Source organism: Rhinolophus sinicus, chromosome 14, assembly GCF_057876585.1.
Source record: "Rhinolophus sinicus isolate RSI-liver-muscle chromosome 14, RSI-T2T, whole genome shotgun sequence".
Lineage (NCBI taxonomy): Eukaryota > Metazoa > Chordata > Mammalia > Chiroptera > Rhinolophidae > Rhinolophus > Rhinolophus sinicus.
This window is the reverse complement of record NC_142514.1, coordinates 140,043,672-140,068,222: the sequence shown is the minus strand read 5'-3', so window position 1 is coordinate 140,068,222 and position 24,551 is coordinate 140,043,672. Positions and strand designations below refer to the sequence as shown.

The window sequence follows — 24,551 nt, the reverse complement described above, 5'->3', positions numbered from 1 at the left end:
AGTCCAGGCTTCTTGAGAGTTGTGACTGTGCCTTAGTCATCGTGTTATCCCCAGCATTTACCTCAGTGCCCACTATGTAGTTGGTGCTCAGTAAACATCAGTAGAGTAAATGTATTGGCCCTTATTGCAAAACATTGAGGATTCAATAATGAATCAGTTACAACCTCTGCCCTAAAGGAGCTCACAGTTAGTAAGGCAGACAGATGTGTAGACAGTGATCGAGCACAGTTTGATGAGTACTGCAGCAGAAAACTGTATGGGGACACAGAGAACAACTGACTCTAGTGGTAGGAGTGCTGCAGGGGACTCTTCATGGATTAAGTGACATGTAAGCCAATGAATATTTTACCAGCTGGATGTAAGAGTGAACATTGAAGACCTTTGCACCATGTATGTGTGCAAAGTCACAGGTGAGGGAAGGGGGCAAAAAGAAGGGATCTAGGTGCCTACTATGCAGTAGGGCCTGTGCTTGAAGCTTTACATATATAGTCTAGGTAAAATATGACCTTGGTGTAGCCAGTACAAGACACTTGGAATAGAGTTTGGGAGTGGGGTGGAGGAAAATGCATGGAACAAGTTACCCCGGAATCATCACAGGAATGATGTAGGTGACAGGACTGGACTGTATGGCCTAGGGGGACCCCCTTATCTATTTCAGTGTACCAGGATGTTTTGGGCCATTAGTAACAGAATACCCAACGAAAATAGCTTCAACAATTAGGAAAGTGTACTGCTTCCCCTAACCAGAAGTCCAGGTTGCTGGTGGTTCCAGATTAGATTAATTTAGTTATTCAGAAACAAAGTCAACAGAGGAGATTAAGGAAACTTGACAACTAAATCAGTGTGGTACCCTGGATTGAGTCCAGGACATTAAAGACTGGTGAAATGCAAAAAAGTAAAACCTGAAACTGGCTGAGGGCTGTATGAGAACTTGCTGTATTGTAACTTCTGTAAACCTAAAATTATTCTAAAATATAAATTTTTAATTTAAAAAGTAAATAAAAGCTTTTGAAGGAAAAAGAAATACAATCAAGAAGCTAGCTTTTTTCCACTTTTTGTTGCTCTCCTCCCTAGCATGCTGGCTTTCGTCCTCAGGCTTGTTCCCTCATGGTCACAGTGAAACATAACTGCAGCACGTCTTGTCCTCACGTAGCAGTGGATCCTGTTATCCTTAGTCAGAGTGAGGAAAATTCCTTAGGAGCAGCCCAGCAAACACCTCCACTGGCCAGATTATAATACGTGCCCATGCCCCAAACAGTCACTGGCAAGAGAATGGAATTATCACAGTTGTCTTGGATTAATCACAATTCATCCCATGTCACCTATTACTGGAAACAACTGGGGACTCTGTCAGTCAGGAGAAGGGCGGGAAAATAGATGAGTAGGCCGCCGACAGTGTCTGGATTTCCATGGCCATCTCTCTGATATACAAGTAGGTAGGTACCCTTCATCCCTGTCAAAACGGTGCCTTATGTCCTTAGCCCTTCTCTTTCAGGATTTCCAGACCATAGCAAAGAGTAATTGGGAATCTGTAGACCTAATTTTCTAGCTCTCTCTCAAGCTCTTTCTCCCTCATGTCTTGGCATCAGTTTGGTGATGCAGCAGGACTCTTTATAGAGCCTTAATAAGCGAACAGCTGGCATAACCTGTGACAGCTTCCCTTGATGCTGCTGCCACCACTCATTGCAATCCTTTTTCTTTGATTCCCTTCGCTGCCTTGCCAAACTCTTCCCTTGAGATCTCTGCATTCTGGCATCCATCCCTATCCCTCTGCTCAAACTACCTTCTTGAAAGTCATCGGTGCAGATCTCCTGGTTTTTCTCTTTCTTCAGTTACTGCTCCTTTCCCTGGTTTCAGTAGCTTAGGTTTATAAGTACCTGGCATGAGTCATGGTATACTGTAGGTTCTCAAATTGTTTGTTGAACTTGAATCCTTTTGCTATTCCTACTATTGTTGCCATCCCTAAACCAGAGATATTTTGAGTTCACCTTTTGTCCTTCTACCTTTTCTTCTCCATGCTTTCTCAAGGACTCACTCTTCTCATGGTTTTAGCTGTTATTGATTAGAATCCATAGCTCTAGCCCTGACCTTCTACTTCGCCCTTATTTTATTGGGCAGCAGCATGACATAGAAAAAGCATAGATTTTGGACCCAAACTGACCACCTAATCAGTGAATCTAAATCCTCACTCCATCATTTACTATTGTATTTAATCATGAAATTCCCAATATATGACCATTTTTGGTGTATACAAATGACAGTTATATATGGTTTAATCTAATAGTTCTATGACTTTGGTAAACCACTTCACTTTTCTAAGTCTCAATTTTCTTAGAGTAAAATATGCAAAGTACTCGACATAAAGTAGACATTCTATAAATGACAGTGTCTTCTTATTCGTGTTACTACCCCTTGCCCTATAAGCCCTCCTAAAAAGTGTTCCTTATCATGATCCAGTGACAAGTCACACAGCCACAAAAAGTAAAATTATGCTACAGAGCCAGATATGTTGAAGTAACAAAGAAATAATGTAATACATTTTACAAGAGATTGATGGAGAAAGCGTTTACTCTATTGGTTGGTTAGAAATGGCTTCCTAGAGGGAATGGAAATAGCTGGGGCTTATCAGGTAGATAAGATTTGCATATAGAAACTTGAGTGCAGAAGAGGAGCTATGGCGATCATACATTTTTTGAGGAGAGAAAAGAAACAATAGATGTCACTTCCTTGCTGAAATAATAACAATGAGAAACTGACGAAAGATTATGGTTGGTTTCCCAGTCTAGCTTAAAGTGAGATTTTTGAGTCAGGAGGAATGTAAATAAACCTAGCGCCACATGAGAAGCTTATGTTGCTTTTGTGGCAGTTCTGAAGTCACAGAGCTTAGTATCTCTGAGAACCAGCTTGTAGGCCACACAGGGCCTCTGCATTTCTTCCCTTCCCTGTCCTACCTTCAGACCGTTTAAATATATATGTATTAATATCTCTGTTGCAAGAGGATGTGTGGGAAAAGTGAAGGGTAATGTGGAGAAGAGCTAAACTCATGACCCTTCTACTCTTTGTAATTCTTTTTCCACTGGAAAGAAGGAAAGGCATAACTTCTGTTGTTAATATCTAAAGGCAAAGGGAATAAAATTATAACTCTGTTTTCAAAGGATAAAACTGAGACCAATAAAAGAAAGTTACCAGGAGCCACATTTCAGTTCAATATAAGGAAAAGCACTCTGCTGCATGAGAGAGCAGCTGGCATTGCACTACCTCAGAGGTGCTACTTTTATATTCAGTAACTCAAGAACAACAACAACAAATCACCTTAATCAGCAGTTTACAGATCATCCCAAGTTTCATTTGCCAATGGTCTTCTGAGAAAAAAGTTTAAAAATTAGATACACTTTTATTTCCTTGGTGTAACTTTTTCCCTTCACCTAATGTATGTGGTCAAGTTTATAGATTGAAGAATAATTTGGGAGCATAGAGGTTTCTTAGAAAAACATTTATATAGACAAATTCCCTGTTAAAAACTATCGTCTAAGATAAGTTTGCAAACATGTATAAGTCTGCAGTTGCTTGCTCTGTGCCCTTGACAGATACTGCTAATCAAAGACAACCCTTCTTCCCACCAAAGACACTTGGCCTTCAAATCCTCCCTAGCCTAGCGTTCTAGGCAACCATATAGGTCCTCATATTTGGCCTACGTAACGAGAACTTGTTCGCCATTCTGGGTCTTGGGACAATCTTTAGGCTAGTGATATACAGAAATAAACTGAAATATTGAGTTTTTGAAAACTCCTTTTCATGCAGCTTTCTCTTCAGTTGTCTAAATTTTCTTTCTGCCTTGTAGGTGATGGAAGCTGTTTCATTGTCCAGCAAGACTTAGACTATGTCATTGAGCTCACTGGGGCCGACTGTGACGCTGTGTACAAGGTACAGGCCCGATCGAGACGAGGCCTGGGTGATTCTCCCCTGGGACCTAGGGCCCTGGAGGGGACTGAATCCAGCCACTTTGTGATCTTAGGGGCGATAACATATTTAGGGGTGGGATAGAAAGAAATCAGAATTTTCAGTCAGAAGTAACTTCCTCACTTACTAGCTCTAGAAACTTGAAAAATCACTTCACCCCCTCTCCAGTCTGTTAGTTCATCTGTAAAATGAGGATAATGGATAATGCATATGAAAGCTCTTTGTAAATTTAAAATATTCTATACGTATTAGCGATCGTTATTATTATTACTTAAAATTCAAGACTAATTATCCATTGGAATGGAAAGAGAAAAATAAAAGGGGAAATAATATTTATTGACCAGAATTGTGTTGGTTGTTTTACATATATTATCTCATTTAATCATTGTTATCATTCCTTGAGGTGTAGGTATTAGCGTTTTTCTTCAAAAATAAGACCTAACCGGAAAATAATCACTAGCATGATTTTTCAGGATGCTCTTATATAAAATAAGCCCTAATGTGTCTTTTGAAGCAAAAATTAATTTACAACCGGGTCTTATTTTTGAGGAAATATGGTAGAGCTTATTTTATATTATGAGCATCCTGAAAAATCATGGTAGGGCTTATTTTCCGGTTAGGTCTTATTTTGGGGGAAACATGGTATTATTCCTATTTATTTCTTATAATTTAAGAAATACATACAATTAATACAGAGCTATAAAAATTCAAACAATACAGAATTACACAGACTTACAAGTCCCCTTTAAGAACTTTTTAGTTCAACTCTGCTTGCCAGAAGTAACTAGTGTTAACAGTTTGGCAGATATTTTTCAAGACTGTTTTTGTGTTTATGTATTTATGTAAATAATATTGTTTTATTTTCAGTTTGTATCTAATTGGGATCATCCTATATGTATTGCCCTTTGACTTTTTTTACTTAATATCTTGGAGCTCTTTCTACACAAATGCATATAGATCCACTTCATTTTTAAAACTTCCTGCATAATGTTCTGTACTGTGAATTAACACATCATTTTCACTTTACAAATGAGGAAACTGGGGCCGAGATGTAGAGAAAGTTGCCCTAGGTCGTGCCACTACATATTAGCAAACCTGAGATTCTGCTGACTCCAGAACTCATGCTGTTTCCACTAAATTAGTGCTTCTTCACCTTCTCTGAGTCTCAGACTTCTTTGAGAAGTTGATGAAATCCTCCTCAGGAAAAAAGACACATTTCGAAAACTTCTTTGCATAAAATTTTATGAAGGTCAGGGATCCCCAGGCCGATCTATAGGCCGTCTCCTCCCCAGATAGAGACTCTCTGCACCAAACATGCACAACGCTGATGGATTTGCTCTCCACTTGGCCAGTTAGTTTCTCTGTTCTGTGACATAGTGCCCTTGACCCAGCCAGCCATTTTTAAAATACATATCATGGATATAACTCTTCTCTTTGTCTTTGGAGTCATTAAAGCTTCTCGGACTCCCTTGTACTAGTGGGGGTGAGTGACCAGACTCTATCTTTTTGAAATGGAACAATCCTAGGCTTCCTTTGAGCTGTGAACTCTTGTGTTGCAGGTAGCCACATGGGAGAAGCAGATCTACACATGCTGCCGAGACGGTCTCGTGCGACGCTATCAACTTTCTGACCTCTGATTTCTTGGAAAGAGGTGTCCCAGTGAATGAAAAAGGCTGACCCTGGTCAACAGTGAGCAGAAACCTCGTCGGTCCTTTCCAGGGACCATGTCCTGGGCACCCTGTGCAAGTCACAGAAAGTCAGCTGCAGTGGCCGTGTGGAACTGCCATTCCGTGACGAGACTGACTGAGCTGAGTAAGAAGCTCACATGTACTCACGGCATCTGCCCAACTTCTCCTTGTATAAACTCACCCCACAACACAGATCATGGATTGCTCATAGTTTGATCTCAAACCAGTTGTGTTAAACGTTTACAAAGACCAGAGGACTAAAACCTGTTCTCTGAAGGAAATAAAGAATGTTTGGAAGAGACTAAATTTGAAAAACTTTGTTAAATACTCTTACTCCAGCAAAAAGTCGGTCAAGCTGTTGAAACTCCTTTCTCAGGCACTTCCTGTTGGCCTGGCCATAGACGACTATTTGACAGTAGCAGTAAATATCCCATGAGCAGCAACCTGGGAAAGATTTTCATACAGGTAGGGTAACCGACCGTCCCAGTTTTCCTCAGACTCAGGGGTTTTCTGCTGCGTGGGACTTTCAGTCCCGGGTGAAGTGACATGGTCGGTCGGCCTGTATACAGAAGATGAAGTTGATTCCTGTCATTGTCAAGGCAGTGGCTGATAAAGTGTGGCCCCTGGAACAGCTGCATCACTGTCACCAGGGGACTTGTTAGAAATTCTTGCGCCCCACCTCAGACCTAAATCAAATTCTCCGAGTGGGGCCACAATCAGTATTTTAACCAGCCTTCCAGGTGATGATGGTGTACGGCTAAAGATTGAGATGGAGAGAAAGATGGTAAAGGGCACGTTAGTCGTAGGTGGAAGCCAGGGCTCAGGATGACAAGCCTGGTGTGTGGAGAGGAGGCTGGAGAGACCGGCAGGGCCTGAGTAGTGAAGGGGCTGCATGCCAGGTAAGGAGCTGGAGCTTCGCTTGGGTGGCAGTGGGGAGCCATGGAGTTTTTAAGCAAGGGTATGACATGGTCACCTCTTTTTTTCTCTTAAACATAAAAATGAAACCATAATGTATGTATTCCATGGTTTATTTTCATTTAGTATCTGAATTCTTTCCATCTCAGTATATTTAGACCTTCCTTGTTCTTTTTAACAATTTCCAGAGCATGAATACCACATTATTTACATTTTAGAGATTATTAGAGAAAAGGGTTCCTGAAGCGTGCGACACTTGAGCTGGGCCATGTAGGCTGAGATCTGGATTTATTTAAGGGAAGAAGGTAATTCCTAGCTGGGGTAATAATATGGTTCACAGAGTTCTTAAAGGTACATTCTCATGTAATCTCTATTACTACGCTGTGATGTATAGGTAGTGAGACTCGAGGTGAAGTGATTTGCCAAGGATTGTGGAGAGCAGGAACTTGAACTTCAAAACCCATTTTTTTTCTACCTATTGTTTACCCCTAAACAAAATTGTGAAAATAAAGTACTGTAATTCACTGAGTATCCACTGGGTATCTACTCTGTCCTAGGTACTATACTTATATATTTAACCCTCACAACATTGTTGAAAAAGGAAATGAAATTATTCCTGTATTACAGATAAGGAAACTGAGGCTCAAGGAATTAAGTACCAGAGCCTTGATTTGGACTTTGCTCAGTCTGTCTCCAAGGCCTGTGCTCCTTCCACACTATACCATGTAGCCCTGAGACCTCTGGGACTAGAGCAGTTTCATTTAAGGAGTGATTTGTGATAGGGTCAGGTGACCCAAAAGGACATATTCCAGAGCTCAGAAACATTGACTACTGGGATGTCTGGTGGGTAACTCTAAGAAGTCAGATTAAGAAAACAGGATGAGGGAGGATGTGACTGAGTTCATCGCATGGCAGCTGTGTTTCCAGGACTCAGCCTTCTCCGTTGTCATTACATTCGGGGCTCATGCCCCTTTTCATAGGTCTCCTGGTTGTGATGGATGCAGTGACCCTCGACAGCTGCTGTGAAATCCAGACCCAAACAGAAGGAGCAGAGGCTAGCTCTCAGGAACCCTTTTAAACCCTTGTCTACTGTGAATGAAATAATCCCGTCTGCAGCAGACAAAGCCTGTTTTTCGTTTGGTTTGAAGAGTGCATTCTGGGTAAGGAAGGGTGGACAACCCCCATCGGCAGCAGCACAGGCCCTGTGAGCTCTGTACTAGACCTTGTTTCTTGGTTTTCAGATGCCCCCCTGTGGCTTCTGGTGAGAAGTGCCTGTTTCTCAAGCTGGCAGTGGCATCAGCTACTGAGCTCAGTCTTCACAATACCCTTGCAAAATAAGGTTTTTTTTCTTTTCTTTTTTTGAACAAGTGTCTGTAGATATATTTTGTATTTTTTTCTAATTTTTCTTTTGAAATAATTTCAAATTTGCAGAAAAGTTGCAAGACTGGTACAAAGGATTCCAATGTATCCCTACCCAGATCTCCTCCCAGTTAACTTTTCATTATGTTTACCTTATCATTATCTCTCTCTGTCTCTCTCTCTGTCTCTCTCTGTCTCTCACACACACACACACACACACACACACACACACACGCACGCACGCGCGCACGCTGCTGCCCTTGAGGTGGAGCAGAACTTCCCGCTCTGAGGGTGGGAGAACCCCGCAAACACTACCCACCCAGTCAGCACCACCGGTGACAAGGCTTATTGGTCGTATGCACCTTTGATTTGATGTGATAAGACTGTCTCTTTACCTCTGTGGTCTACCTTCCAAAACCCTACAGCCCCCAGTCTAATCAGGAAAGAATTATCAAACAAATCCTAATTGAGAGACATTCTCCAAAATAACTAATAAATAACTCCTTAAATTGTCAAAGTCATCAAAAACAAGTTAAGTTTGAGAAGCATTTGTAGCTAAGATGAGCCCAAGGAAACAAGACAACTACATGTAATGTGGCATCCTGGATAGGACCTTGAAACAGCAAAAAGACATTAGTTTAAAAACTAGGAAATCTGAATAAAGAATGGACTTCTGTTATAAATGATGGATCAATATTGGTTATTATTTGTGATAAATGTACCATACTCATGGAAGATATTAATAATGAGGGAAACTGGGTGTGGGGTGTTTGGGAACTCTGTACTATTTTCACAACTTGTCTGAAAATCTAAAACTTTTCTAAAATAAATATTTTTTAAACAGCAAAATGTATTTGTTCTGAAAACTTTTAATTAACACTAATTGCTACTCTCCTAAAAAAAAAACTCTCTGGTTTTTGAGTTGAGTGACCTTTATCAGGGTCACAGAATCAGCCCCAGTTCTCCCAATCCTTTCATTCACTCTTCTATAAGGCAGAGCTGAGAAAGTGGTTTGGTTAGGCAGCTAGGCAAGTTGGACTACAACTCCCAGAGTGCCCCTGTGCAGTTGTCCGGAGCAACGAAGGAATGCAGACTAACAGCTCTACTGCCAACCAGCCATGGGTCAGGATTATTACTCTATACTCCAGATCACTCGTAATTCAGAGGATGCCCAGATCAAGAAGGCGTAAGTTGGGGCAAGAGCAAGGCTTTAGGGGTGTGCTGGGGTAGGTCCACCCTCATGTCTTCCAAACTGAGCTTTTCTGCAGTTTAGGGCAGGCAAGGTAAACCTTCTTCATTCTCTTGCTTCTTGCACACCTACATCTTGGCTTTGGGCTGGGTCAGCGTTCACAATCTGTCATCCTTTACCCTATCTTCTCTCCTGGGTGCCCTCATGAAATGGGGACAAAGGAGACATTTGAACTTACTCTGAGTATTATGGAGAACCAACGGGTTGCAAATAGAAGAGTGATCTGGCCAGATGGATGTGTTACAATTTTTTTTTTCTTTTTTTTTTTCTCTATCACGTTGGGTTTTGGCATTGAATAAACTGTGTCAAGTCTTAGGAACTTTGTGGTCCATTTCTAAGAAAGTCCAGGACAAGAGTCAGCACATTTTTCTGAAAAAAAATTTTTTTTTGAATGAATACTTATTGAACAACTAACATATGGGTTAGGTGCAGTTATAGCAGCTGGAGATATAATCACGACTTAGAGATGCAGCTTAATGTTGTTGGTGAATACAGGTGTTGAATAAGTTACAAGTGTGATGAGTGTTACAAAAGGGGAAGTACAGGGTGCTGTGGCAGTTTGTATTGGAAGGAAGAGAGACCCCTTCAGAGGTTGTCCTGCTAATCAAGGCAAAAGAAAAGTCATGAAGTAGGGCAGTGGGCTGGCGAGAGGGGAAAGAATGGACTTGGCAATTAATTGGATCATTGGAGGGTAAAGAAAAAGGGAGGAATGTGGGTTAATTCAATCAGTTAAGGTTGGGTAGTGATACTGGTTTATTGGATTGCCCAGATGCTGTTCTGAGAACCTTTTATCATTATTTCATTTAATCCTCACAACAACCCTGAGAGGTAGGTGCCAAGGTCACCTGCCTAATAAACACCAGAGCCAGTATTCAGACACCATGCCTCCTATGGTTGCCTACCACGGGCCAGCTCCTACAGGGGATCTAAATGGGGTAAGTGGAGAGAGTCCACAGCATCTTTGGAGAAACAAGTCATGAACTCATGAAACAATTAGAGAACAATTTAGGAAAGTGTGTGATGTTACCTACTGTTCAGATCATCTCATTGGCCAATGGGACCCATCTAGAGAAAAGTCGCAAAGAGGGAGAGCAGTTGGAATGCAGAAAGATAAGCCCAGAGAGAAAGCTGCCGCTCCATCCCAAAGCCACACAACTCAGTTCCCCACCGTATGTCCCTGCCACCTCTCCAGCTGCTGCCCCAGCGCTGGAGCTCAAAGCCAGTGATTCTGTCGGTAATACGGGTACTATAGTGGTAAGAGAAAGGACATTATATAAAAATTCTGGAGGGAGATCCAAGTGGCAGAGTAGATAAAACACTGTGCTTGCTTCCTTCCGTTAACAAATTAAAATTACAACTAAATTATAGAACAATCAATCTGGAGAACCATTTGAAGTCTGGCTGAACAGAAGTTTTATATCTAAGCATATAAAGAAGAAACCACTCCAAAACTGGTAGGAGGGGCAGAGACGCGGAACGGGCTAACTCCAAACCTTCACGTGGCAGTTGAGAACTGGGAGGGATATTCTGGCCACAGAGGAGCCCAGAGTAGCAAGGGACCCCAGTCTCACACGGGCATCCCCAGTCCAGAATACTCGTCCTGAAAAGAGGAGCCCCCACAACATTTGCCTGTTGAAAAAAAAACAGTGGGGATTCTGACCAGCTGTGTGGGATGGAAGGTGGCGGGAAACCTAGATATCCTCTTAAAGGACCATGCACAGACTCTCACTCCCAGGCACTCACCTTGGGCTCCAGTGGAGTGATGGTAACTCGGAGGGTGTCGGAGACATATGGGGGGGTCAGACTGAGTTGTGTGGCGTCAGGACAAGAGTTGGAGGACTGTCAGCATTTTCTCTGTGAGAGGTCCTTGTCCCTGGCAGCCAGCTGGCTGGCGCCATCTTTCCTATGTTGAGCTCTCCCCCTACGCTTACGACCAAATTTAAATCTGATTGGTCTGGTGAGCTCCGAAGGTCCGCCCTGCTGACTCACTGGGACCCCACCCCACCCAATACCCTCAGTGCCAGAGGGTGTTGCTTTCTCTAAAAGCAGCCAGCCCTGTCTACATGCACTCTTTCTTGGAAAACTATCCAAGTCCAGCAGACCCCAGGCGGGTGGTGACTGGCCTTGGTGTGCTGTGAGACTTTTGTTGAGTAGCTTCAGGCTCAGCACTGGCACCAAACCAGATTTACGTTAACCTGGAAACTATAACTCTTCCCACTCTAGGGTCTCCCTGAGACTCTGCCTCACCCAACTGGCATACCGTGCGAGGCTTTATCAGTGGCTGAACCTTAAGGGAGCCGGTAGGTGGCAACAGGGCTCAGGGTGTCCTGGCATTTTGCAGAGCTACCCCAGGCCCGGTACTGGTAGTAGACACCCTTGGTTTGCAGTGTGGCCTCTTCTACATGCCTGCAGGGTTAGCATGGGTGGCGAACAACAACAGATCACTTTGTATCTCTTACCAGGTGTTCCCCCGCTGGTCACAGGCAGCAGGTGACTTGGGCCTGCACTTGAGCCCCTTGCAAGAGGGTCCAGAACCAACATACTTGGAGGTTGGCTTCAGACACATTAGAGCATTTACAACCAAGATTACCCAGGAAGGTTATCATTTAAAATTGAAGGACAGATAAAAAGCTTCCCAGACAAGAAAAAGCTAAACGAGTTAATCATCACCAAACCAGTATCACAAGGAGTGTTAGAGGAACTTCTTTAAGATGGAAAAAAAAAAAAATCGAAGTTAAATTTATTATTTATTTATAATAAATATTAAATAAATTTATTATTTTTAATAATACATTTATTAAATAAATTTATTATTTATTTATAAATAATAAAATGTCAATAGCTACATATCTATCAACAATTTCTTTCAATGTAAATGGATTAAATACTCCACTCAAAAGACATAAGAGGGCTGAAGGATAAGAAAACAAAACCCTTACATGTGCTGCCTACAAGAAACTCACTTCAGATTAAAAGACATACACAGACTGAAAGTAAAGGGAGGTTGTGATAACTGTCTTCAAGCCTCTCAAGGTAGACAGAGCAGATTCTCTCTGTAAGGGCCAAGCCAGGACCCTCATGGATGGAGGCAGAGTCACAGGACAGCAGACCCAGCTCAGTAAGAGGAAGTGTTGTCTAAAAGTCAGAGTGGTCCTACAGTGAGATGGGCTTCCTTGTGACACAGTTAGTTCCCATCATTCATTTACTCACTGCTGCTCAGTGCTAGGCACTGGGGACACAGAGAACTGGACAACTCAAGGATCTCACAGGCTAGTGAGAGAGACAGACCAGTCCCTACACAAGTGGAGCACTGCGTGCTAAATGCTGAGATCAAAGGCACTGGGGACGGAGAAGGGGAGTCTAATCTACCATGGAGGCTGCAGTCAGGGAAGGCGTCCTGGAGGAGTTGACCCTTGAGCTGAATTTTGAAGGATGAATAAAAATTTGCCGGGAGGAGATGGGAGGGGCTGAAGAGGGGTGAGTGTTACAGGTAAAGCAGTAGAATGTCAAAGGCATGAGCAATACAGTGTGGGGCATTTGGGCAGGAGAGGTTAAGGGAAAAGAGCTCCGAGTGAGGAGAGCAGAGAGAGAAGCAGGGGCTTGAATCTTAGAGACATTTGGATTTTATGCTGAAGGACTTAGGCAGGAGAATGACTTGGTCAGGAAGCATTTTAGAAGCAACAAAAAAGAATTTAATAAGAAAGACCAATCCAGCAGCAGCACACAAAATGGACTGGAGAGGGGCAAACTGGGAACAGGAAGAACTGATTCTACAATAGTCGTAGGGATGAAGAGGCAGGAACTTTAGTTAGAAGGAAAAACTGATATGCCTTGGTGATGATGGGATGGGGATGGAAGGGACGAAGGAGAACTTGAGTCAATTAAATACTCAGCTTTCTGGCTGCAGTGCCTGGACAAATGGGGAAGAAATTAGGAAATGAAAATGTGTTTACGTTTGGGCTGATTGAGTCTGTGGGGCCCATGGGACATTGGAGAGGAGATACCAAGGGAGGGCTGCAGAGTGGTCTGGAGAATATCTCAGCCAGGCCGATGGGGAGTTAGTTTGTAAGCAGAGGTTGCGAGTTGGAGGAGTCCTGTGTCCTGCAGGCTTGGGCCAGCACTGATAGGCACTGGCTGGGAACAGCTTGGTGGTGCGGGGGAGGTGTAGCCTCAGCACACATGCCCAGGGAGAGAGCTGCTGGGGCTGTCAGCCAACTATGCTCCATACACTGGGCTCTCTTCAAGGGAATGTGCACGCTGGCCACCTGATTTATCACTGGGAACATCAAAGCTCTGAGAGGCCACCAGGCAATAGACAGCAGAGCCAGCTCTGAACCATGGTCTGCACTCGGGACATGACAGCTGCTATGACTAGTGTTACCTTAACCCTCCCTCCTCTAGATACCGAAAACTTGCTCTGAAGAACCACCCGTTGAAGTCCACCGAGCCATCCTCAGCAGAGATATTCAAGCAAGTAGCCGAGGCCTATGACGTGCTCAGCGACCGTGAGTGACGGGGGCTGAGCCTGGAGGAGTGACACCAGGACAGCTCCTCTGTGCACGTTTCTCCATTAAGATCATTCCTTAAGTCTCTGAGTATTGGGCTTTCTGAGGGGCCCCAACAAAGCATAAGCAGAATCAAAACAAACTGAGAAAGAAAAGGGAATGAAGAACTGCCTTTGTCAGTAGACGCAAGCTAAGGTGGAAGGCATGGCATGGAGAGCGCGTGGATCAGACAGATGTGCTCACCCAGTCTTGTCGAGGCAGGATGTGAGGCAGGTCTCCCCACACCCCCTATGCCCCACCCGTCCCCTGCAGGGATGGAAAGAGCTCAGTGTTTTCTGCCAAGGGAAGAAGGCTAAGGCTGAGACCCAGATTATTCTTGTCAGATTTACCAAGTAGCTAAATTTCCATTTCCCCGAGGACAGCATGCATATAAAGGGGCAGAAAGAGGCCAGTAATTAGGAAGTCTGTCTCCTGTGGAAACCAGAAAAGTGGGAAAAGTGATTCTCCACCCCTGCCTGGGGCAGTGCCCATGTGGGTTTCCCTAAGGGCTTGTTCTAGAGACTGTAAATCAGGAACCATGCAGGAGAAGGTCAGATCACTAAGGTTTTTCCATCCCCGAGTTTTCAGGACTTTAGACTCTAGGATTTAAAAGCTATAGAATTTGGAAGATTTAGAATTCTTAGATTCTACAATTTCAAGGTTCTAGGATTCTATCTATCCCAGATAAGACAGCAGCTATGGTGACAGGGTTTAGCTAAATCCCAGAAGGAGAGCCTGACCCTTCGCCTCTCTGTTCCTGCTCCAATCCCCACCCCTCCCAGAGCAAGGCTCAGTCTTCCCCATCTCTCCTCTGGGCTATGGGGCCATAGCTGGATCCACCCACAATTAAACCCTTAATTTCTAGGGTCTCCTTCCAAAGATGGCCAGACAGCACACACTTTAGAAATAAGGCTGTTTTTGCCCCATGTTCTTCCCTGTATCCTCCTTCTTCCCAGCCTTCCAGCTCTCTTAGCTCTCAAGTCTCAACCCCTCCTCAAGGTGACGTATATTCACAGCTGTGAAGAGAGCCATCTACGACAAGTTTGGAGAGGAGGGTCTGAAGGGCGGGATTCCTCTGGAGTTTGGATCCCAGACCCCATGGACAACTGGTTATGTCTTTCACGGCAACCCTGAAAAGGTTTTCCATGAATTCTTTGGAGGAGACAACCCCTTTGAAGGTAAGAAGTCTTACCTACCCCCTTTTCTTACTGGGAAAGGACGTAGCTGTAAAGATGCTTTTCTTTGAGTGTGTATATATATATATATATATATATATATATATATATATATATAACATGATAAAAAAACAATAATAATTTATTAAAGAAATAAATTCCAGCCCTCCATTCCTTCTCCAGAAGAAGCCACTTACTATTAACATTTTATGTATTATTCCAGAAATATTCTATACATTTATGTGCATATATTTATTTTTACATAAGCCTTTCATTTCATTAAGGAAATGGGACCACATTGTACATGCTGATTTTTTTCACTTATTATATATTATTTTATATACAGATCTACTTTATTCATTCTAACAGCTGCATAAGATTTCATTGTACAGGTGTGTGTTAGTCAGATGAGTACATGCATGGATGGGTGGATGATCCCAGGTCCCAGAAAGGCTGACAAAGAGTTAATTTCTGAGGCTCAGAATCATCTTGTAAGGACAATTAACCTTTTAGACCTGTCTTCCTGGCTCCAGTTTTGCAACTCAACACAGGCTAGATTTTTCACTGCCTGGCTCCCCCAGCCCCTTCTTCCTGGCTGTACTACAGCCTTTCTACATTTCAAAAGTTCTTCCTCTTTTCCATAAAACTATGATAAGTGGGCTCTAGCCCACTGCCCCTCTACCCTAGAGACCCCTCGCACTGTGCATTGCCTTCACCTGTCTGCCTGAGGAAGCTGAGCTTATAAACTCCCTGTGAGACTGGGGAAAGCAAGGGACTTGGATTCAGAGGGTCTGTTTCAAATCCATGCGCTGCCACTTGTGAGCTGTGTGATCCTGGGCAAATCTCTTCACCTCTCTAAAACCTCAGCTTCCTCACTGTTAAATGGCTGTAATACTCCATTGCTCACAGCTGATTATCAAATGAGATAATGTTTATGAAAAGGACTTTGCAGTCAGAAAAATGCCATAGAGTGGACTTGTCTCTCCCAGGGACGGGTGCATGGAAAAGAGGCAGCTCAGAGGAGCCAAATCAGAGGGTACAGGGGCATTGCTCATTAGAGAAGGTCAAGTTCAGGGCTTGGGGATCGCTTAGGCAGTGCCCAGGAACTACACTACAATTGAGGTCTCTCAATTACCCATCACATCTTCGGGGACATAGCATGGTGCCACCTTGCCCTCCTCAGCTTAAGGTCATTGCACCATCTAGCCTGTGAAGTTCATTCCATGGCACTAACCATGACAGGCAAAGTACAGAAAATCTTATTATGATAATGACTCCTGATTCTACATTGTACAAAGGGCTTCATATCTAGTAGCAATACAGTGTAGTAGTTAAGGGCACAGGTTCTATAGTCAAATCGCCCTGGGTTCAGATTCCACCTTTACTATTTAACTAGCTGAAGAGGGACTGTTACATTCGGCCTCTGAGCCAATGAGGTAATAACATAATGAGCTGAAAACAGCACCTGACACACAGCAAACTCTCAGCAAGCGTTAGCTCTTCTTTTTATCACCATGTTAGCTACTCCTAATGGTGGAAGGCAGGTTGGGCATTATTACTCCATCTCACAAATGGAGAAACCGAAGCCCAAAGGATTTCACAGCACAATCGAGAGACGGGGTTCTCTGCACTAGGATGGAAGCGCAGGGCAGCAGGTGGGCTTATGAGTGTAGAGCTGAGCAGGGGAAAAGACGTTGAGGAAAAAGAAGTTGGGGATATGCTGGTGACCTCTTACATTTGTTAGGGACCAACCCTGCCCCTACCCCATCTCAGCTGCTGACTTTACAGAATCTTGAGTCTGGGTTCTCTGGTGGTCTTGGGCTGGTCTGGACGGTGAGGGGGAGTGGAGCCTGGGGAAGGGTGGGGAGGACTGGCTTGCTACCGCCCTCTGCTCCAAAAGTGAACGGCTTGAGTCAATTTGGACACTACCAGGTGCTGCCACAAGAGGGCACTCCTCTCCGGAGGCAGCCGGAGTTGCGGCGGTACTTCCCCAAGTAGTGGAGGAAGGAAGTCAGGAAAGTGGGGAGGATGTCCAAAATGGGGGATGAAGCAATGGGGAGTGGCAAGGGATGATAATCATTGGATCTGCAACTGAGGATAGCTTCTTGGCCTGACTAAATAGTCTGTGTCTTCCAGGTGGGAATGGGATCTGGATATTACCATGTTTCCCCGAAAATAAGACCTACCCCGAACATAAGCCCCAGTCAAGATCAGCAGCCAGAGGGAGGCATTTAGTACATTATAACGATGTTCCAGAAGAAGATGAAATGACTGTATTTGAATAAATGACGAGTGTTGTACATGAAAAAATAAAGACAGCCCCTGAAAATACGCCCTAATGCGTCTTTTGGAGCAAAAATTAATATGAGACGCTGTCTTATTTTTGGGGAAACATGGTATGCTTGGAGACTGAAGGTGCAGGGGTGGGGTGGGGAGTATCTATCAATCCAAGTCTCTAGACACAGTTTCTCTTAGTTCTGTCCTCTCTCAACCTCCTGCAGAGTTTTTTGATGCAAAAGGAAATGAGGTGGATTTGAACTTTGGGGGGCTCCGGGGCCGAGGGGTCAGGAAACAGGACCCCCCAATTGAACGAGACCTCTACCTGTCCCTGGAGGACTTATTTTTTGGCTGCACCAAGAAAATCAAAATCTCCCGCAGGGTAAGTACTTGGCTTGCTCTTCCCGGGAGCCACCACCTATCCCCTCCCACCCCGTCAGTCACCCCTCCCTGACTTTAACTGGAGACCTCAGGTATGATCTCTGATGGCATCATGCCATCTTAGATTTGGACACCTAGGATTGCGGAATTTTAGAATCTGAAGTTTGGAAGTGGCAATTGGGGATATTAGCCTGGTTCTTTCCTAGAGCAGGAATTTCCTCTGCAACATTTCTAACTGGGACAGGATCTTTCTCTTCTTCTCAGTTAGTCACATCCCTAATTCTCCTGTGAATTCTGCCCTCTGGGCATTCCCAGACCATACTCCCAGGATTTCATCAAAGTGTATGCCCCATGAGTCAGAAGGAGCAGCGTGTCAATGGAGGAGCGGCTGGGAGACAGTCTCTGAGGGGACTGCTTGAGGGAGACCCTCGGTCCCATGGCCCAGCGCTGCGCTAGCACATGAACAGGGCTCCTCAAAGCTTTGCCCAGCAGAGGAAATGCCAACTGTGGCCATGCTTTCCACAGATGGCACCCATCTGGCCATGTGATTGGGGAATGAATGGATGACATAATAGGGGAATGCTTCAGGTGAGGCTCAGATGGGTTGACCTCCATGTCTTTCTCGCTTCTGGATTAAGAGACCAGCCAGAGGCTCAGGACCTGAGGTTCTGGGGTGGGAGACAGGAACCAAGTATGTGTTCACTGTACGTCTGTTAGCAGCCAGGGCCACGCGATTTCTAGGGCTGGAGTTGTGGGCTTGATCTACTGATGGTGACTGCTTAGCAGCTCAGGCCCTAGCCTCACGACATACCTGGCCATCCTGGAATCCTTAAGTTCTTCGTTCTGGCCGAATGGGGTGGGAGTGGGGATGACTCAGGGAAGGTTCTCTCCATTGCTAGAGGTCTGAGCCTGAGGAGAGATCCCTCAGTGCTTCTTTCATGCTGGGAAATCCTGAGCAAGCCTCCCCCACCTCCTGCCATCCCACTATAGGTGATGAACGAGGATGGTTACTCCTCTACCATCAAGGACAAGATCCTCACAATTGATGTCAGACCTGGTTGGAGGCAGGGCACACGGATCACCTTTGAGAAGGAAGGGGACCAGGTGAGAAGAATGGAAGCTGAAGGTCAGTCCTAGGGTCAGTTACCTGGGCTCAGGTGGTGAGAAGACTGAGGGGGAAGGAGGCCGTGCTTTTTCCTGCCCCTGTGAGCCCTGGTATGGCAGGGAGACCAGTCTGTAGTAGGTAAGATGATCCCTAATGTTCCTTCCAAGGGATAGAGCCTCACAATGCCTCTGTGAGTGGGGAGCCCAGGGCTTCTCCCCATTTTACAGAGTGGGAAACTGAGGCCCAGAGAGGGGCGGGCCTTGCCTAAGGCAAGCCCACAACAGCTGAAAGGGGAACCCAGTCCTAAGTCTAGTGCTTGATTTTCTTCAGTGTTTCTCTGAATAAGGTCCAACTATAGGAGCTATTCAGAAACCACTTATTAACAATTTAAAATACTTATTTAAATAAAAATATAAAATTATTGTCCAAAGCAGTGATGGTGTTTTTGGAGCCAAGAGAGATTAATTTCTCTGCCAATATTTCTTGGCTGCTTTCTCACTTACACATTTACTTCCCCAAAACCCCTTCAAGACCCAGCTCCAGTGTGGCCCTCTGGGAGTTTTCCCTGATCTTCCCACCTGGGTCCGCGCCTCTCTCTGCCTCTGGGTTCCTTTTGCCAGTCTTGAGGCTGCTGAGGATTCACTGCACGTCTATTTACCTCTTGACTGGGAGCTCCTTGGAGGTGGGGGCCAGTCTGATTCCTGTGTTCCCAGGACCCAGGACAGACCTCAGCAGATTTGTGGTGGCTTAATGAAGCTTGGCAGGACAGAGACTTTGTAGAACACCGGCTCAGTGTGCTACCCACCATCTAAGGAAGCCTCAGCCCCCTTCCAGCTGAGTCCATCCATTTGGGCATGCTCAGTAGAGGAGGAGTGGGTTGGGGGGCCCAGGAATCATCTGCGTAGTCTTCTCAGAGGAGAGGCTATGGAGCCAGACTGAAAAGGCCCTTCCAGAAAACCTGGTGTGATCTCCTCATTGTTCAGAAGAAAACGTGGAGACCAGTGGAGGCAGGAACTTGACCAAGGTCACACAGCCAATTACTCCTTGTCACCCCTTGGTCTCCTCTGCACAGGGCCCCAATATCATCCCAGCTGACATCATCTTCATTGTAAAGGAGAAGCTACACCCTCACTTCCGCAGGGAGAACGACAACCTCTTTTTTGTGAAATCCATCCCCTTGGGCAAGGTGAGTGGCCAAAGTGGAAGAGCAGGGAGTGGGCAGATCAGAGATCCCCCTGCCCGTGGGAGGCCCCAAGGCAAGCAGGACCTCACTCTCCACTCGCCCCAGTGAAGGCACAAGCCTACAGGACGTGAGGAGTGTTGGCAGACTTTGTGGCTGTCTTCACGCCTGAGCGTGAGTGGCCCCGCCACATGCTCACAATCCAAGCAAGAAACTGAGCGCTGGCCTAGACTTTGATTCTCTTCCCCACCCCACCTATGGTCAGTCACTAAATCCTGTCCATCTCTCTCCACTTGGTCCCCCTCTGTTCATCCCCGCCGTCTGGGTCTATACAGCAGTCCTGGGGGGCTCTCCTGCCTCCCTGCTCATCTCCTCCAAGCTCTCGCCCACAGGGCTTTCCATACACACATCTGCCCAGGCCACACTCCTGTGTAAACGTCTTCCAGGCCCCCCCGCCATCTGGCCCCTGCTGATGACATCCCCTGCCCTCCAGCTGCTGTGCCACGTGAGCTCCTGCCCATCGGGTGCATTTTCACCCCTTTGTTCTCATTTACACTAGGCCCTCTGCCGAGAGCGCTGTCTACCTGCCTTGTCTGACGGGCAAACTCCTGCCCACCCTGTCAGGCCTCATCCACTCCTGCCAGCACTGTGCAGCCCTCCTGCCCCACCCAGGGTGGTCTGAGCCCTTTCCTGGGCGCCTGCCCGCCCCTTTACTTCCCTCTAACATAACACACATCACCATCAGTCCTCCCTACCAGACAGAACTCCTTGAGGGCAGGTAAGTGCGTGGCTCACTCACCTGTTAGTCCGTGAACATCCTCTTGTCTCCTTGAGGCCCAGCTCAGGCTGAGCACTGAAGAGGATCATAAGGCATCTTCTAAACAGAATGGCCACAGGGACCTTCCCACTCCCACATTCGGCCTTAATGTCTCCTAGGCTCTGACCTGCTGCACCGTGGAGGTGAGGACCCTGGATGATCGTCTGCTCAACATCCCCATCAATGACATCATCCAGTGAGTCCATCTGCTTGGGGACCAATACGCGGAACGGCTGGCCTGGGCCTTAGAGGGTAGTAGCAGTCAGGCTGGCCTATTCGTCGTTCAGGTTGCACCCAGCACAAGTGAAACCCAGCCTGGACTCTGCCTGAGCTGTGGGCTGCATTCACCTGGCAAATGGAGTTCAATTCTCTAACTTGCACGAAGCCACTGTAGAGGCTAGAGGCCCCCAGTGCTGCGCAATTCTTGTTGCCTTCCTCTCCCATCCTCCAAAACCTCTCATTAGAGTTCGGAGTTTGTTCCACTAAGCCCTTTTCAAGAAAAGCCCAATGCATGGGAAGCTTTGCTCAGCAGCCCAGCACTTCCCACCTTCAACCCAGGGGCTGCTCGCCTTCCTTCCTTCCTTGCCCTGTTTCCCGTACTTAAAAGGAGGTTTCTGGAGTCTCCCACCAGACTTGTGTAAAAAGGATTTCAGGGAGCAGGCTGTCTGGAACAAACCAGCCTCCTCTCTCCTCCCATCCAGTTCTGGCTGAAAAAAGCCGTCCCATAGTGGAAGCGGTGGCAACTGCTGTGTGCCTGGGGTGACGTAAGCAGGGGTGGCCTGGGATCTGTTGAGGTGCTGCTCTGGGGGAGCCCTCTAAGCTCCCTTCTTTCTTCCTCCCATCTCAGTCCCAAGTACTTCAAGAAGGTGCCAAGCGAGGGGATGCCGTTGCCTGAGGACCCCACCAAGAAGGGGGACCTCTTCATCTTCTTTGATATCCAGTTCCCCACCCGCCTCACCCCCCAGAAGAAGCAGATGCTGCGCCAGGCACTGCTGACTTAACTGGTGGGCCCGGGGCAGGAGCGGGCGGGGAGGCCGGCTGGCACAGCCTCAGGGCGTTCAGGGGAGTCAGCTCACTGCAGACATGACAGGAGGATGGGATGGCCTGGGACTTCTAAACTGACACAATAAAAGATTTATTTCCTATCCTCCTGCTACACCTAGGAGCATGTGGGAAGGGAGAGGAGCTTCATATAGCTCTTGTGGAGCGGGGAAACCAAGGGCCTGGGTACCCTGTCCTGACTTGGAGGGCATGGCCAGGTCCCTGAGGCTTCAGAGCCCATGTTCCCACCTTAACAGTGTGGGGCAGTGCTGTGTAGCCTGCGGGTCTCCAGCTCTGCCCATTTCTCATGACACGTGATCTTTAGAAGGGGCAGTCTCTACAGTGTGACGTGGCCACATTATACTCAGGAAAACCGAAATACAGAGAACACTTGTCTCAGGACAGACAAGGCTCCGTGGCAAAGCTGTCATCAGAACCTCGAAGGCCACTTCCCAGACTCACCCTGCTGAGAGGTCGCACAAAGGACGTAGTGATGAGAATGGCTTTCACCTTGCCAGTCTCAATTCCCTCATCTGTGGAGAGGGTCCTGCGCCACCCCTAGGCAGTGTGGCCTGGGAAGCAGACCGGGTTCTGCTCCCAGCCCTGCTGCTGACCCCTTGGATGTTACTGCCGTCTTGTCAGGAAAGCAGAGCTCATAGTCCCTCAGGCTGTTTGTGAGGACTTGGTCATTGGTGTGCGAGTGCTTGGTGAATTCACTGATTTCAGGTTACAGCATTGCTACCTCTGTGGCCTGTGGGAGTCCCAGCCTCCAGGCCCACTTGGGCCTGTGCAGACCACACCTTCTTCCATCAGTCAAGCGTGGTGTGCTCTTCTGTGCCAACAGACTCCTCAGAAAGTCTAGCTTTGGGCTAGGATAGGTCCGAGTTTAGAATAGGTGGCCACTTTTGTTGACTTCAGAGGTGCCAGAAAAGGCACATTATTATCCATATAGCTTGGATTCCACCAAAGCACCAGATTAGCGGTTTTTCTTCAGTGGGGACCCACTAGCACTAGTCAGCCATTTTTAACCCATCAGGGAGAAAGCAGCAGCTGCCTGAGATGTACAACCTGAACCAGGGGTCTAGGGGGCATCTCTGCAGTCATTAAAAAGCATGGCTTTGGAGTCTGATACCTCGGGTGTGCTACTTATGAACTGTGCCCTCAGGCAAATCCCTTCACCTCTGAACCTGAGTTGTAGATTACAACCCCTCTTGCAGGCCTGTGCAAACCTGATGAGGAATGAAGCTGATGGGCCCCGAGGCAAGACCTAGGTGGAGACCAATGGTGGTGGCTGCTGTTCCAAGCAGCAACTGGATGGGGGTGTGGGGACTGCACTGTGAAACTAGCACTCGGTCTCCCCTCTTCCTCGTGGTGAGACTCTAAAGACCTTTATGAAATCTCTATTACCGTAGTGCTCTTCAGTGCTACCTTGAGTCCGGGAAAGCCGGGCTTATCATATGCACATTTTATAGGCATTAAGGACAGAGGACCAGTCACTAAGGTTTACTGGTATGGTGTTCAGTGGTTCCTACCACATTCCGTAACTCACTGTCCCACATAATGCTCAGAACCACGAAATGTGGTAGACCCGTGTCTATCCCAGTGTCTGGGACACAACGTGGGCAAATGAACCAGCTGACACGCCATGGGTGAAAATTTCCCATTTCCTCTGGTGCAAAATAGTATAGTCTGCCTCACAGGATTAATGTGGAATTAAGGCGCATTGACTGGGTCCTCCATTTACGCTGACTCCCTGCAGCCCAGCAGAGAACAGCCTGGCTGAGCTGCCTGCCACCTTCACCCTGGCTTGACTCATGGCGCCTTGGGGACTGAGACCTCAGCTCAATTTGGCAGAAGCTGGGCCCTTTCCTTCTCCAGGAACATGTTTAATATCCTGACTCCTTGCCCAACCACTGAGAGGCCTAGCCTCCAGCTCTGAACAATGAGGAAGCAGCAGCAGCATCAGCTGCTTTAGGCTGTGGAGAGGGAGGTCATGTTCTCTGGTTCTGGCTCCACAGCTGCCCAACAGGATTCCTGCAGGACCCCAGCACTGGTCCCGCGTCCCAGATCAAGTTGTAGACATCCTGTGTCCTTGCCTGTACGACCCGTCTTAGTCCTCAGCTTCTTCAGACATCTATAAAACGGGCCTGGATGGCTTAATTCTAAGGTCCCAGCCCTGCATTGGACACCTTGGGAGTCTGGGACCTCAGAGTTCCTGACCCCTTGAAACAGAAGTAGCCCTGCCCACCTGCTTTCCTGCCTGAGGACAGGAGGTAAGAGGGGCAGGGACGCTGACAGCGCTGTGCACCTGAGCCGTGGCTGGTTACCACCACCCGGGGATCTCTAGCCCCTGGGAGAGGGTGCAACTCCAAGTGGAAAGTACCCTCGGGCCAAGGCCGGATGTCTGCCCTGCAGCCTGCCCTCCCAGGCGGCAACACTACCTCCTAAGGGTGGGAGGCAGGCAGACTTGCCCTCACCAGGTCTGGGGCTTTGGGGAGGTAGGTTTCCCATTTGCAAAATGGAATCAAATAAGCCCATAGCACCTAAGATTCCCAAGTTCTTCTAAATCTTCCAAGCTCAGGAGATGCAGGGCAGACAGGAACTCATTCTGCAGATAAACAGGCCTGGGGGCAGCTGGGGGGTTGGAAAGGCAGGTATTGGAGTACCAGGCCCTGGGCAAGTGAAAGCTCAAGTGGCTCAGCGAGAACAAAGCCATCATTGTGACCCTGGGCTGCTCCTTCACTTGCCACCTCAGCCCCGGGCCTGGTTTGGAAACAGAAATGGACTAGATGATCTCCAGGGGCCCAAATTGGACACTGGAGATGGAAGGTGGGTCGCACCCCACTTTCCAAGTCAGGTG

General features: G+C 46.7%; 2 protein-coding genes across 5 annotated transcripts in view; both read left to right on the top strand.

The window, feature by feature from the left end:
- PAAF1 (proteasomal ATPase associated factor 1) overlaps positions 1–7,092 on the top strand; it is a 34,495-nt gene extending 27,403 nt beyond the window's left edge. For 3 of the 4 annotated variants that reach the window (XM_019744387.3, XM_019744384.3, XM_074335785.2), the window contains 2 exons: positions 3,842–3,924; positions 5,520–7,092. In XM_019744387.3, the coding sequence (XP_019599946.3) occupies positions 3,842–3,924; positions 5,520–5,597 (161 nt within the window). In that variant the 3' untranslated portion in view covers positions 5,598–7,092. The remainder of the gene's footprint in view (positions 1–3,841; positions 3,925–5,519) is intronic. The other variant, XM_088791579.1, reaches the window with a different exon arrangement.
- A 1,913-nt stretch (positions 7,093–9,005) lies between these two features.
- DNAJB13 (DnaJ heat shock protein family (Hsp40) member B13) lies at positions 9,006–21,914 on the top strand. The gene is made up of 8 exons (XM_019744388.3): positions 9,006–9,108; positions 13,573–13,676; positions 14,732–14,893; positions 17,392–17,549; positions 18,539–18,652; positions 19,726–19,839; positions 20,770–20,846; positions 21,498–21,914. Exons 1-8 carry the CDS (start codon positions 9,041–9,043, stop codon positions 21,649–21,651), a joined length of 951 nt encoding a protein of 316 aa, XP_019599947.1. The 5' UTR covers positions 9,006–9,040; the 3' UTR covers positions 21,652–21,914.
- The last annotated feature ends 2,637 nt before the right edge of the window (positions 21,915–24,551 follow it).